Below are 15,983 nucleotides of genomic sequence, written 5' to 3' on the forward strand. Positions count from 1 at the left end.
TTGTGAGGCAGAAGATGATCCCGAAGGTATTTTGGCCTGAATAACTTTATAGGTCATGATCAACACTTTGAATTGTGACCAGAAACTGAGTGTTGACGAGACATGGGCATATTGCTCTTGCAGCCGCATTCTGTGCGATCTGAAGTTTCCGAACACTCTTCAAAGGTAGCCCCATGTAGAGAGCGTTGCACTAGTCGAACCTCGAGGTCATGACGGCATGTGTGACTGTGAGCAAAGACTCTCTGTCCAAATAGGGCCACAACTGGTGCACCAGGCGGACCTGGGCAAATGCCCTCCTCGCCACATCCGAAAGATGGTGTTCTAATGTTAGCTGTGGTTCGAGGAGGACACCCACAGCCACTCCCTCTTGTCAGGGTTGCGTTTGAGCCTGTTGAAACCCATCCAGACAGCCTGCAGGCACCGGCACATCATCCTAACAGCCTGCAGGCACCAGCACATCACTTCAATGCATTGTTGTAGTATCAACAGTACTAACCTTATTTAAGATGAAAAATCTGATCAAGAGAAACAGCGCACCAGACATCATACCAGATAGTAGTGGAGAGATAAACCAGGAAGCAACTGAATAAAAAGTTTAAAAAATATTGCATTCAATAATTTGCAAGGTTCCATCCACTGTAAAATTCTATCAAAAAACAACCTGTTCTTTATGTTACGTTTTAGTAATTGTTTAAATAGACTTAAAGTTATTTTTAAAAAACTCCAAATTCAGCCAACGTAAAGATGTTTGAATCCAACCAATTTTAATAAAGATGATATATGTTTACTTATGCTAAGTAAATTTATATTTAAAAGTACTCTTAAATATATTCTTTTGCATTTCCAAGATTTTATCACAATTTTGCTTTTACTCTGTGCTCACAAGTCAAGTTTGCTTAGTTTTTAATTGTGTTAAAATGTCCATCCTTCTTTTTAATTTTTTCCCATATAGCTTTTACTGTTTAAAATCAACACTGCAGTTCAATTTCTTGAAGTTAAAAGAACCTCTTTAAAATGGGGGCGGTAACCAAAAACTGCAACCTCATAAATATGAACCAGTTTCCAAATGTCCAAATTTTGATCATGTACCATGGGAATGCTGAAAAACAATCATATAAGTTGGTGCCATTGTAACTTTGAATGCTCGCTAAATGAAGTGTTGTAAATGGAGGACTACTTATAGTTTAATTTCATAAAACCTTTTTAAAAGCAGTAACATATACTATGTAGGAATTTAAAAATTAGACATAAAAATGGAGATAACAGGATTAGATAGAATAATTCTAGGAACAGAAGAAAAAATGATTAGAAAAATATATTATTACTTGTTAGAGCAAGCACTATGGGAAGAGTAAGTCAGAGAGACAATGATTAAAAGGTGCAGATACTTTGGATTCAATATTAATTTAGACAATTGGCAAGACCTATGGCAAAGGAATAGAACTTTTTTCAAAATTCATTGCACATTGTACATAAAGAAAATATAATTTACCAATCTTGACAAGTTCCATCCACTGGACTCCTTGTGTGCCAATTGCAACTAATGAGAAACCAATGGTTGAACCCACTATACAATGAGTTCCAGATATTGGAAGTTTCAAAAATGATGCTATCAGCTGCCAAACAGCAGATCCTAAAATGTAAAGCATAAAGAGTACAATAAAGATAGAGTATTTTAACATTCTGGAGTATCAGAATTTTAAAGCATTTATCATCTTGCAAAGGCAGGAAGAAGAGTGTTACTAGATGCTACCAATTTAAATTAGAAATTACTTGCTCTCTAATGATTTAAGTTCAAATAGTCTCAATTTCTGTAATTTATAAAGATCTTCAGGTTAGCAAATATTCTTATATCATCACATATTTTTAATTATTCCACTTTTATGAATGCATACACTTAGTAAGGACAAACAACCAAAGGTGCACAAGTATATTTATTTCTTTTGTTTGGATAATTTCATCATCAAATATGGATTCTGATAAATATCCAACCCATACCATTTTTAGTAATCCCATCACTATCTACCATTTCAGTATATCTGACAGAATTCCACCTATATCATATTTCAATATGATCCAGTATCTCAGTCATAGCTGTAGAAAGACATTGAGTTTATGCAACGAACTATCGATTTTATATAATTATTAAAAGTCTAATACTTTTGTGAATTTATTGGATTACTACTATTAGCAATGTTCAACTTGTGACTGTAATTGGGACCAGAATTACTGTGCTAAGCAACATAAATTGTTGTGTGGGTCAGGTCCAATTTTACCTTTTTTGCCATGGATATTAAATAAATCACTTTCATTAAGCAAATCTGGCTTCCTGCATTGACTTTGCTTGATTAAAGCCAGCTGGCAAGGTCACAAGTTCTTATGAGCCTGGGACACTGCAACTATCTTAAATACCTATCAGTTACCAAGTGCCCAAATTTTGATGATGTGCTATCAGGATGCTTAAATTTTAATTCCTTGGCTGCAATCCCCCTCTAAAGTGATCTTGGATCCTAGGAAAATAAAATCTGTCACTACCTCCATTTCTTCCCCATCTATTCGCCATGAATTGAGAGTTAAGTTTTCTTAATACAGTGGTACCTTGTCTTACAAACTTAATTCGTTCTGTGACGAGGTTCGTAAGTAGAAAAGTTCATAAGGTGAAACAATGTTTCCCATAGGAATCAATGTAAGAGCGAATAATGCGTGCAAACCCATTAGGAAAATCCAAAACTTTAAGACTTTAAGGAAAAGCAGTGGGCGGACAAAGTGGAGCTGAACGGAGTGGGGACAGGCGAGATGAGGAAGTGGCAGGCTAGAGGGGATTTCCTCCATCTTGCTGCCAAAATGTGTCCGTGGGAGCCCCGGCCATCCATTGCCCACCGCCCCCTCCTGTCAAAAGCCTGTGAGAGGCCAAAGCCGGATGTGGGGAAGGGTGGAACTTTCAGCTCCTGGATAGACTGGAGAGCCTGGAGATGCCACCTTCCCGCCCGCCCACCTTGCTGGTTGCCCCCCCCTCCGCCAATGGCACCTGTCCCACCCACTCCAAGAGCTGCACCGAGGCCGCCTGGGAACCACTGCTGCCAGGAGAGGTTCCCCTCGCTGCCTGTGTCCCCACTCCGTTAGCCTCCACTAGATTTTCCACTCAAGGCTTCGCCTCCATGTCTGTGTCCCCACTTCGTTAGCCTCCGCTAGATCTGTTTTTCTGAAAAAACAGGCCATTTGTGGCCCAATTTTTCACAAAAATGGGGTGGGCAATGGGTCTGGGGAGCTGGCAGAGAGCTCCCAGGGACTGGGGGAAAACAAAAATGTCTAAATTTTTGTGAAAAAATGGGCAAAAAACAGCTCATTTTTCACAACAGTGGGGGCATTTTTGCCATCTCCCAGCACCCAGGAGCTCTTTGCAGATGGGGACGGAGCTTTTGGACAGCAAAAATGGCTGTATTCGGTTTAAAAGAATTCGGTGTATTCGGTTGTATAAGTATTTGGTGTATTCTCTGAAAAATACAGTACTTTTCTATCCATATAGATTTCTGCTGGGTTAAAAAACAGGAACTATCCCTCCCATTTTTGTTTTCATGATCAAGTATGATACAATGTAAGACAACATTTCTATCCATTGTTTTATAATTAAATGTTTATATTTTTACCCACCTTCTGAGGTGGGTAAAATGAGGACCCGGATTGTGGGGGCAATATGCTGGCTCTGTTAAAAAGTGCTATTGCTAACATGTTGTAAGCCGCCCTAAGTCTAAGTAGAAGGGCAGCACAAAAATCAAATAAATAAATAAATAAATAAATAAATAAATAAACAAATAAATAAATAAATATATCCTAATGAGTCAAAATACAGGACTTGATAACTTGTTTAATGAAGATTCCAATCCTGCTCTGAAATAAAAAAAGGAAGACCTTGCTTTCTGGTTATTGCTATTATCTGTATTCAATGCTCATGCTTCATTGACAGACAAAGGCAACATTCAAAACAAATATATTCTAGAAGTTCTACTCTATGTACACTTTAACTGAAAGGGTGAAATAGTGTAACCGCATAACATTATATAGTCTCAGAGCTGTAAATAGTCCTGAGACAATCAAGTCAGGCTCCCAAGAATAACCTCCTGCTCCTCAGAATGGATCCCTGCAAATATTTTGAAATGTCATCCCATGAGGGCAATCTGATCTGCTCACTAGAAACAGAAGGCTATATTCTCTTGATAAGATCAAATCTTTACTTATTCATATTTGCACTGTTGTGTGGGAAAGAAAAGAGGAGCTTCTTCTGATTTATTTCTCCCAAGCTCCAGTGTAAAGAAAGAAAATTACTATTCTCTCATAACCCTCAACATGTTCTGAGACACTGATTGTAAGCACAAATAGAATAAATTAATAAAATAAGATAGTAGTTTAAGATTTTTTCCCCATAAACAATCATAAAACTGTAAATACAAATCTAAGTCACCAATATTGTTAAGTATACTACACTGCTGTATAGCAATAGCACTTAAAACTTGTATAGCACTTCCCAGTGCTTTGCAGCCCTCTCTAAGTGGTTTACAGAGTCAGCGTATTGTCCCCAACAATCTGGGACCTCATTTTATGTAATGTCTTGCCAATAACTTGTTATATATTACCTTCTAAATTGTTTTAGAATCTCATACATATATTGACATAGTAAATAAATAGAATTCTTAGTAAGACTAATTATATTTCTAATGTTTTAAACTTAGTAAGAAAGGAGTGGCAATGAGAGTTTCTTTCCTAAAATAATATGAGTAACTATAGTTAATATTAAACTTATTTAAATCAACTGTGATCAAAAACAAGCTATAAAATCAACTTCTATTAAAGTGGGTTCCAATAAACTACTAAAGACAACTGGCCAGGAAGAGTTTACAGAATCTGATTCCAGGGCTGGCTTTTGTTTTCTCAATAACAACTTCCCCAATCTCTATTGGAATTTTGTAGATTGAGAAAGTGCAAATTACTAATTTAGTTTTGCCAAGAGGATTTAAGAACTTTTAATTGTTTGAAGAAAATAAGTAAATGCTTAGAAAAATAAGATTACTTACCAACCATTGCACTGACTTCTCCAGCCATGAGTAGACCTGTTGAGTTGCTATACAAGTTCACATCAATTATACCTTTACGAATAGTTTCACCTACTTTTGCTCCTAGCAATACTGAACCAGTAGTTTCAAAAATTGAAGCGAGGATGCAGGCTTGGCGCAAAGTAACTACACCAGAACCCACAGCAGTTCCAAAAGAATTGGCAACATCATTTGCTCCAACTGAAAATGCCAAGATAAAAGCAATGATAAAACCCACAATGACCATCCACAAATATTCTTCCAATGCCATTTTTCCTGAAGTGCTCTTGTAGTTGGGGTTTCTGTTTAAAACTACTTTAATTAGACAAAGCTGAAAGGTAGTGAGCAGATTTAAAAGCTGATTTTGTGCACACAATGAGTTCTCTCTGGAAAGTGCTTTGTGGTACTGGAGCGTGAAGAAACTGCTAACTGGTGATTTTCAAGCTACTGTCAATACTGTTTGTTTGGCTCAATTCAGTTACCAGCGAGATCCATTCCATATTTTGCTTCAGTAGGTTTATAGTTGTAGTGATCCCTCCTGCAAAAAGAAAAAAGATATAAAAACCTAGAATTAAATACTATATATTATAAATAAGAAAATCTAGAATGTGATATGGTACTCTGGTAACTATACATAAAATGGCTGAAGTCACATTACAATTGACAGTATTTAGGGGATAATGATAAATTATCATTGAAACTGTTCTATTTCCTAGAAAACTTAAAATATTAAATAGAGATGTAGGGATAATATTTTGATCTTCACCAAGTATCTGTAAAAATATATATTAAAATACAGTAATCTGATTAAGCAAGAATGACATTTTGCAAGGATGCCTGCTAAGTATAATTAAAGCATAATCTGTGTAATTCAAAATAACCTGTAGATTTTTTCCTGGGTATATTTATCATACTTTGTCTCTTGTAAAATAGCAGAGACTGATGTTAACTCCTTGTACTGTTCAGAAAACTGAAAAAATCCTTGTTCCTTAACTAATTAAGTTTATAATGTAAAGGCTACTTGATCCAAATCTATCAATAAAGTATTATCTGTTCTGCTAAACATAGTTTGGGACACATTGAAATATATCACTTGAATTTCAATCATATATATTTGATCATAAAGATTTCCATTATAATCCTTGAAAAAATGAATTGGCTCCGAAACCTACTTTTGCTTTTACATACATAAGATATTATTGGTAATATTTTGTGTCAAGTAATTCAAATTCTGAGAAGTGGCATTACACCTCTTCTTTTAGGCTGGAGCTAACCTCCAAGAATGGGATGACACCGCCCCTTCACCCAATGAGGACTGAGTCTGACAAATTGATATCTTCTTCTTCCTACCTCAATTCCTCCTCTTTGGCGAAGGACTTGGCATATAACTAGAAGATAACAATTTGATGTCATGAAGGCCAGACCAGAATAACTTTGGGTGGGATTTGGGATTAGCTCCAACTTGTGAGAAGAGGCATACGTATCAGGTAAGACCAACGCCTTTTCTCCATAGTGAGTGGAGCTAACCTCCAAGAATGGGACATACCAAAGCAGTCTGTCTGATGGAAGGGCTAAGTCTGGCTGGCTTCCCCAGTTTATGGCACCAGGCACTGGAGAACTCTGCAACAAAATGCCACCTCCGCTGATGCAAAAGCATCTATTTTATAATGGTGGATATGTCAAAATGGTGCAGAGGTTAATGATAAATTAATGGCTTGCTACACTATCTATAAGAGGCCTGATGTTTATGAAAACTTGAGAGGGGTGATTTTTATGAGGGAACAGATGCAGTACAAAACATTCTTTCGAGTGGTTCAAGGCCATACTATGCCCACCCACCTGGGTGGAAGTGGAAGGAGGACTTGCCACGCTGGCACAATCTGAGTGGGCAACGTGACAAGTTTGTGGGTGGGAACAAGGGATGTGAACTTTCAACTAGGTGTAGGTGCCAGGATGGCTCTGTCAATAAATTGGAACTTTGAGGAGTATCTTGACTTGGACTCTGATTTAGTTTGGATGCTACCTGGAACCTTGACAGGATAAATGGAGTTGGTGAGGCCCAAGTGGCTGCCCAGCAGACCCCCTCGATGGATGCTTGAGTGGACCATGTAGCTGTCATTGCAGGGCTACGTGTTGAGTGCGCAGTCACCTGATATGTCATGGCAAGGATTGCAGGTCATAAGCCTTTGCTATTATGCCATGCAGCCAGCGCCCCACTGGGGTGGAGGATGCCTTTTGTCCCAAGGAAGTGGGTTGGAAAGAAACAAAAAGCACCTCAGTTCTGCGAAAGGAGGAAGTGCGATTGAGGTATATCTTTAATGCCCTCTGAACATCAAACTTGTGTCACTGTCTCTCAAGAGTGTGAAGGGTTTGGGCAAAAATTGGGCAGGACAATTTCCTGGGATCTGTGAAAATAAGAGTTTATTTTTGGAACAAACACAGGGGCCAGTCGAGGACCACTCTATCAGAATGAAATATACATAGATCCCCCTGAACAGACAAGGCGGCAAGTTCTGAGTTCCTCCAAGTCGAGGTGATCGCCACTAGGAAGCAAAGTTGTCTTCAGGGGCTAGTGGGGGCACCCATCAGTGACAGGAGAACCATTGAGAGGTTCCACATTGGGTACCGATGGATGATGAGAGGACACAAATTTACAGCTCCTTTTAAGAACCTGCAGAACAGGGAATGGTAAGACAAGGACCGCAGGACAAAACAGAAGAAAGAGCCACCCCTTGATGTCAAAGCGTGTTGGTCGAAAGACCCCTGGACAAACCACGTTGAAGAAATTCAAGGACATTGGTGATTGATAAATCAACTTGGGAATACCCATCCTGCAAGCACCAGGAGCAAAAGACTTTCCAGATGGCTGAATAAATCCTTTCTGTGGATGGCTTCCTACAGGCCTGGAGAGTCCGGTTGACATCCTCCGGGACCTGAAAATGCCTTAGAGAGCCCTGCTCAAGTGCCAGGTGGTCAGTTGGTACTACAGTGGATCCGGGTGTACCACTGACCCCTAGCAGAGTGACGACTCTTATCGGCAGGATCCTCCATGGCTGGCAGATGGAGAGTGTTTTGAGGTTCGCAAACCAGGCTCTCCTGGGCCAATGGGGGGCAAGAATCAGCACCTTGTCTCTCTCCTCCAAAATCTTCCAAACTACTCTGGGGAGGAGACGCACAGGAGGGAATGCATATAGTAGGACAGATGGCCAATCTCAGCAAGAGCGTCTGCTCCCTCCATGCCCTGGGTCTGGAAATAGTTGAAATACCTGTGTGGCTTGGCATTCTCTGGCATGGCGAAGAGATTTGTGATTGGAAGACTGAACTCATCAGGTTTTGGAAGAGGGAAAGGTGAAGGTTCTGCCTAGTCTATAGTGGTGCAGTTGAGCCAATCCACAGTCATACTGGCCACCCCGGAGAGGTGCTCTGTCGAAAGCAATAGAAGATTGTGTTCCGCCCATAGCCCCAGATATCTGGCCTCATCCATGAGATGATGAGACATGGTGGCCCCTGCCAGTTTACATGAACTTTTGCAGCCACATTGTCTGTCAGCATCAGAATTTGCTGACCAACCACCAGAGGTTTGAGCTACTTGACAGGTAGACTGCACCTAGCTCCAGCCTGTTTATGTTGAACTGTGCCTCTGAGCTATGGCTGACTGCACATGGCCCATCCCCAACTGTACATGCTGGCATCTGTGGTGATGGTGGTCCTGCGGGGTTCCAGGAAGTAGCAACCCTTCATGATGGCAGGCGAGGTCCACCACTGGAGCAACATCAGACAGAAGTTGGAATCAGGACCCTGGATGCCAATGTGTCCCGAATATAAAAGGGCAAGAGAAACCATTGTAAGTCTCTGGCGTGCAAGTGAGCTGAGGGGATGATATGGATAACAGATATCAGCTTTAAAGCGAGGATAGGGGGACCCTGTTTTGGCCCAGAACTTGCTGAAAGAGTTCGGATATGATGTCCTGACGTTCCAGGGAAAGGAACACCCTGAACTCCAGAGAATCGTTAATGGCTCCCAGGTGGGTTAGTATAGTGGTGGGTAACAGGTGGCTCCTTTCCAAATTCAGAGTTACCTGGACATTCTGCACCACTTGACCGAATGAGGATGACATGCACGGGGATTGATCTCAAATGAGTGGCTAGGTGTTGGTGGCACTAGGAGAAGCCAAATGGAAGCGCCATATATTCATAATGGAAACCTGCATAGCAATTTTTGATGGGAGGGCTGAATTGGAAGATTGTAGGTAAACTTTGGTGAGGTTGATCAAAGCAAAGAGGTCCCCCTTCCAGTTGCTGGCTAATATAGAGTGAAGTGTGTGCATTTTAAATCTCTTATACACGATATCACGATTTAGATGCTTCAGATCAAGAATAGCTATCCACCCACCTGAGGATTTGGGGACTACAAACAAGAGGAAATAAAACCCCTGCCCTTGCTGGTCCTCAGGAACCTGCTGAATGACTTGAATATCCAGCAGTACAATTTTTTTCTGATAGAAAAGAAGAGGATTTTGAATTGGACTGAACTGACACATAAAGAGACTATATAGACTTGAGTTTCAAACAAAAAAATTGTGAACTTCGTGAATAGTGAATTTGACAATATGGAGGCATGCATTTATGAAGAACTGACTGGGATGTTAAAATACATTTACGAAGATATAAAAAAAATATCTTTTGGAAATCAGAAGTGGAAAGAAAACAGAAATGAAGCTGGATTATAAAGAACATTTAGAATAAACAGTGGTAGGAAATGAAAATGAAGAAAAAGAAGACTACAGAGATGAGAAGAGAACTGAAAATTAAAAACAGATTGATGATTACGCTGGGATTTATAGTGATACACACACACATACATACAGTATACATATACATACAAACACACACACATACATACAGTATACATATACACACACACACACACACACACACATATATATATATATATATATATATATATATATATGATGGTCTTGGTATATTCGGGTTTCTTCCCGTGTAAGTTTTGGAAATTTCTGGCGACGTTTCGATGAGGTCCCACTCGTCATCTTCAGGCTGGTGTTTCTGTCCTTGTTTTAGGGCGAAACCTGAGCTGCCTTCCTTCTATAAATACTGGTGGCTGGGTGTGGTTTGATGGCTCAGCAATTGCCTGTTGTGAGAAACTTCCTGGTGAGTCAGTGGGGTAACACCTGGGGTCGTTGATGTAACTGAGGTATGCTGATTAGTTAATGGTTGTAGATTAGGCATGATATCCTGAGTAGTTGGAGCTTGCAGGCTACTTGATTGTTTTGCAATGTGTGTTCTGAGTCTGGTTTCAGTTTCTATGGCTGGGATACGTTTGAGGGCTGGTTTCCAGATGTCTGGTAGGCAGGAGGTATCATCCCGCTTGTTCATATTTTGGGGATGTTTTTCTATCTCGATGGCTTCCATGATTATTCTTTTGCTGTAGTGTTCTGTTTTGGAAATTAATTTGGTATTGTCAAAATCAATTTCATGTCCTGTAGTTTTGAAGTGTTGGAAAAGGGAAGAGGTTTTTTCTTTTTTCCTTAATGCATTCTTATGTTCTGCAACACGTGCATTTACTCTCCTGTTAGTTTGTCCAATATATGTGGCTGGGCAGATTTTACACGGTATTTGATAAACAATTAAACATCAGCACTGGGAAACCCCACCTCCGGACTTCCGTTGCCAGCCAAAGTGCCTGTTTTCGCACTGGTAGGATTCCCCTGCAGCATCACAAAATCCAGAGGCAGGGTTTCCCGTGGAGGGGAGCCTCAGGGGAATCCCACCAGCGCAAAAACGGGCGCTTCGGCTGGCAACGGAAGTCTGGAGGCGGGGCATCCCAGTGGCGGTGGTGGGTTCGTAGGGTGAAAATAGTTCGGAAGAGGCAAAAAAATCTTAAACCCCGGGTTCGTATCTCAAAAAGTTCGTATGACGAGGGGTTCGTAAGATGACGTATCACTGTATTTTGGTTGCTTTGCAAATAACTCAGCTTTACAAACAGTTACAATGTCCCACAATCACATGATTGTCACTTGTGATTTTTTTTAACCATTTATCAAAAGAATGGATTCATTTAAAGTCTATACCATTAACCTAACAATTGCATCATTTACTTAATGACTATCATGAAAAATTTCAACTGTTGTCATAACTGGATTATCTGTAATGTTTTAGTCATTTATCAACAATATATGGCCGTGATGGTGAACCTATGGCACACATGGCCAAACTGGCATGTATAGCCATGTTGGCTGGCATGCATGGTGTTGCCCATTCCTCTTTCAGATTTACAGTGCATGCATGCATACCGGCCAACTAGTCTTCTGGTTACTGGTGTGTATATGCATGCAACTTCCAACCCTCTTCGTAGAGGACTGGCATGCAAATCTAATAAATAATAATAATGATAATAACCTCTTGCCTGGTAAGCACAGAAAGGAAGGGGAAGGCCACAAGAGCCTGTTTCTTTAAGAGAGTGGGAGAGGAGGGAAGAGTGGGAAGGTGCAAGGTTGGTCCCTCCTCTCCCATGGAAAGAAGGGCAGCTACTGGCACTTTCCCTCCGACCTGAGGTGCCAAGCCGGTGCCATGTTCACCTTGGATCCGCGGAGCTAAAGTGTGAGAAAGCAGCCACCCTTCTTCCACAGCCCCCCCGCACCCTGCCCCAGGCTCCCCACGCTACTTCCAGAGCAAGGAAATGGTTGAAGTCTGTAGTGTGCCCTGATCCAAGCTCGTGACCATTTTCAGTAGTAACTTCGCACCAAATCACCTCTCAAATCGAAGATAGGCAGCAGCCAGCAGAACAGAGCCACTCTGTGCTTCCAGACTTCCGCCGGGATGAGATTGATCCAAAGAACAATGCGTGGTGTAGCGCTCCGATGCTTGAGCTAATTTTGCTCACGACTCCCCAGGCCACCTCCTTGTTTGCTCTATCACTCTTTTTTCTCCTGCTTTCCGCCCGGACCACTTTTACAGTCCCCTGGCTACTGTAGCTGCCCTCTGGATTTGGGGAGGGGCAGATCCGGGTTCTCACTCTGCCCCTAGCACGGCTTTCCTCTCTCCAACCTTTCTCTCTATCAGTACATTGGGAAAACAGCAAATTACTTCCTGCAGCGGGTGGCTAGTCTAGCAGCCCCACAGAGAAGGGGAAGGTTTCTTTTCCCGGTGTTATTCAGTGGGCTGCCCTCTCTCCTCTTGGGGCCAGAGCAAAGCACTTAGATTATTGTGCAAGCACACAACACAATGAAGTGGGAGGAATGGAAAAGAAGGAATAAAAGAAAGCAAAAATTAATGAAATTCAGGGGCTTCTGAGAGACGGGAAGTTTGGGAATGAGGCAGAGAGCGCTTTTGAACCTCAGAGGAGCTGGAGTGAGAATCTGCAAGGGGGGGGGGCAGCAAGACAGGCAGTTCCTCACCTGCCCCACAACACACTCAACTCTCCAAGATCCCCTATCCTTCTATAGCCTGGTCCCACTCTCTCTGCCCCACCGACTGCTTCTGCCAGTGTAGGGAAATGCCACTGCCAGGGCATAGCGGCTGCAAGGACAGGTGGCCCAGGGCTATTCTGTCTGCCCACCCGAGTGGGTTTCTGCTATGGCCCCAAGCCTCCGGTGGGAAGGGAGGGAAACCCCAGCCTGCTGTCCCTGCTGTCCACATCCACACACATGGTGATGGCTGTTTTCACACTGTTGTTTGCCCAGTGGCTGTAGGAGCAGCAGGCTGGGGTTTCCCCTCCCTGCCAGAGGCTTTTCCTTCTCCTTCACGAGAGGGCTTCTGCTATGGTCCCAAGCCTTTGGTGAGGAGGAAGGGAAACCGCAGCTTGCTGTTCCTGCAGCCACCGTGGAAATGGCAGTGCGAGAAAGCCACCATCAAGCATGAGAAGGTGGGAGCAGCAAGAACTGTGGCAGTAGACTGTTCGCCTTGGCAAAGTTTGGTGCAGTAGGCTTTCGAGGCCCAAAATGGGCTGGAGTGCATGTGCAAATGGCACAGCGCAGAGATGTGCACATGTGCAGTGCACATGCACAGGGGAGTGGGGAAGGGAGTGTGCATACATGTGCAGGTTGGGGGTGCATTGCAATGTGGGCGCTGGCATGTGCAATGCACACGGAAGTGTTTGCATGCACACACTTTTGGCATAGAATTAGAAAAATATTCACTCTCACTTATATGGTATTTACAATATAGTTTTGCAGAAACGAAACCTTGAAAATCCATATATAAATGTTACTTAAAGAGTTGATGATGGTCTCAGCAGTAATTTGCAACATGTGCAGGTCTTTTTAAAAATTAAAAATGACCTATATATTCAATGTGATTCTCAAGTTTCAAGTTAAGTCCAATTTTAAATAATTACATTTAAAATTATTAAATTAGTACTTCCTATTTTGTATTTACTATTCATGCTTCTCTCACAGATCCGTGCTTCCCTGGCTGAGATTAATAATAAAGTGAAATTATGCTCTCATAAACCTGACTATGACTTGTTTCCCACAGCAAATCTTTCAAGCTCATAAGACCACTGTTCCTATTACTATTTTTATAGTGAAACATTTTGCTTACTATTTATATCTAAATTCTATCCTCATTTATTTTTTAAAAAAAATTATTTATCTGGAACACCTTAAAAACAACTGAAATTCTATCTCAGCAGCAAGCCTTTGAAAGACAAAGAAAGCTGACAAACTCTCCTGTCCTGAAAAGTCCTGGAACACTGACCTTGTTCAACAAAGCCTAAGAGAAAGGACAGGATGTTAGTTCTATCACCATGGTGAAATAAATACACTGTGACGAGCCAAAAATGGACAAGAATATGCCCAATCTGAAAAAAAAATCTATTCTTATATGTAAAAAGTAAAGTCTCTGGGTCAGATTCAACTCCTTGCAATTTCATGATCAGAATCTGGGTTATTACTATTTTGGGGGTTTTCTTTGTTTTTAATTTAACTTCTCCATATATGTGACAGCTTTCAATTTCCCAGTGACTTCCCATATACTGTAAGTGCTATCTAGGTCTGATCCTCTTTAGTTTTTTACAATCAGTTAAAGAAATTCCATAAATCTGCCTTAAGAGATTTATGTTTATTACAATCATTACAACTGGCCACTGTGATCAGTAATACAATGGTTATTCAATGGGCCAGAGATCTTAGAAAAATACCTAGAAGCATTTATCAGAAATAGACTCACAGGGACCCTTTTGACTCCTTAGGATATAAGAGGAAAGAAAGTTAGAACTCAGACTGATTTGCAAAATTCTCTTACTGAAACCTATAGAAAACTTATAGAAAATCCTTATTTAACTTGCTTTCATTCAGTGACCATTATGATGATGGTGCTGAATGAGAGGAACTCACTATGGGTCTTTGCATTTACAACCATTGCAGCATCACTGGAGAAGCTAGCAGCAGGTTGCAAATAGGAAGGGGCATTGGTCCTATCTGATACGCCTCTTCTACGATGGTGAATGTAGCAGCCGTGCATGGATTAATCCTATCTACTCGTTGATTAGACTGAGACTGCCAAAGCTTCTAGTGATGTTGTTATTGCTCCTCCTTGCTTCAATTCATCTTGAAGAAGCGAAGTAGCAGGCAGAACGTTCTACAACAACAACTGAAGCCAACCTATATACATAATTAGGGAGGGGCTGGCTGCTATATCCACCATCGTAGAAGAAGCATGTAAGGTAGGACCAATGCTCCTTATCCCTCGTGGTGGATATATCAGCTATGCATGGGATATACCCAAGAATGTCCATATGGGAGGGCCCTGTGAGTTGGCGAGGTGTCAATATCTCATCACTTGCTGAGGAACCCTCCGACCGAATGATGCTTCCGCTGACGCATAGAAGTCAATTTTATAATATTTCACAAATGGAGTGGGGGGTAGCTTAGGTCGCTGCCTGGCACACTTCCTCCAGTGATGCCTGGGTTGTCTATGCCGCAGAATTAGCTGAACTCTTTGTTGAATGGGCAGTGAGTCAGGAGGGAGACTTCCAGGCTTGCATTTCATAAGCCTTGGCAATGGTGGACTGAATCCATCTGCCGACTGTAGAAGGAGACACCTTGCATCCCATGGAAGCTGGTTGAAATGAAATGAACAATGCCTCCTATCTTCTGAACTCCTCTGTGCATTTAATGTAAATACACAGTGCCCACTGCACATCTAAATTATGCCAACACTTTCCATTAGAATGCACTGGATTTACACAAAAACCTGTGCCCTATGAAAAGTAGAATTAACCTTTGGTAGGAAGGTGAGATCTAAGTGCAAGACCACTTTGTCTGCATGAAAAATGGAAAGATCTTCTTGTACTAACACCTGCCTGGTTGATGTAATGGCCACCAAAAAGGCTACTTTGCATGTGAGCAGGCATAAAAAGAACTCTCTGAGCAGTTCGTTTGGTGCTACAGTTAGGGACTTCAGAGCCTTGGGCAAGTCCCAAGACTGATAGCAATGTATAACAGGCAACGCAATGAGGGAAGCCGCCCAAAGGAACCTCTTGATGTATGGATAATAGGCCAAGGTACCATAAGTCCCTCCTGTTATGATGATTGCTAAAACTGCTACCTGGCGGCCTTGTCTAAATTAGGATTTCAATCTCTGTTGCTGTCGATGACACAACACCCAGTTTGTTGCAGAAGTGGCAGAATGCACCCCTAGTCACATTATAAATCCTCACTATCAAAGGTCTCAGTGAGGACTTCATGGTTTGAATGATCAATTCCGGAATTCTGTTCCTGCTTAAGCGCCAAGCGGTCAGTTTGAGCCACAGCAGATTCGGGTGAAGTAATGACCCCTGGTTGAATAAGTCCACTCTCTGGGGCAATTGCCATGGAAGAAACACGGAGAGAGCTTGAATGTCCACAAACCAGGGTCTGAGTGGCCAGAATGG

The 15,983-nt window shown here is 41.6% G+C and overlaps 1 protein-coding gene across 7 annotated transcripts in view; it reads right to left on the bottom strand.

Moving 5' to 3' along the window:
• SLC20A2 (solute carrier family 20 member 2) overlaps positions 1 to 15,983 on the bottom strand; it is a 123,341-nt gene that overhangs the window by 33,756 nt on the left and 73,602 nt on the right. For all 7 annotated transcript variants that reach the window (XR_011556776.1, XM_070726969.1, XM_070726972.1 and 4 more), the window contains exons 3-5: positions 5,070 to 5,625; positions 1,493 to 1,633; positions 497 to 582 (exon numbers count right to left, since the gene is read on the bottom strand). Coding sequence is in view for 6 of the 7 variants with exons in the window: in XM_070726969.1 (XP_070583070.1) it covers positions 497 to 582; positions 1,493 to 1,633; positions 5,070 to 5,358 (516 nt within the window). In the remaining variant the exon portion in view is untranslated. The remainder of the gene's footprint in view (positions 1 to 496; positions 583 to 1,492; positions 1,634 to 5,069; positions 5,626 to 15,983) is intronic.

Source organism: Erythrolamprus reginae, chromosome Z (assembly GCF_031021105.1).
Source record: "Erythrolamprus reginae isolate rEryReg1 chromosome Z, rEryReg1.hap1, whole genome shotgun sequence".
NCBI classification, from domain to species: domain Eukaryota; kingdom Metazoa; phylum Chordata; class Lepidosauria; order Squamata; family Dipsadidae; genus Erythrolamprus; species Erythrolamprus reginae.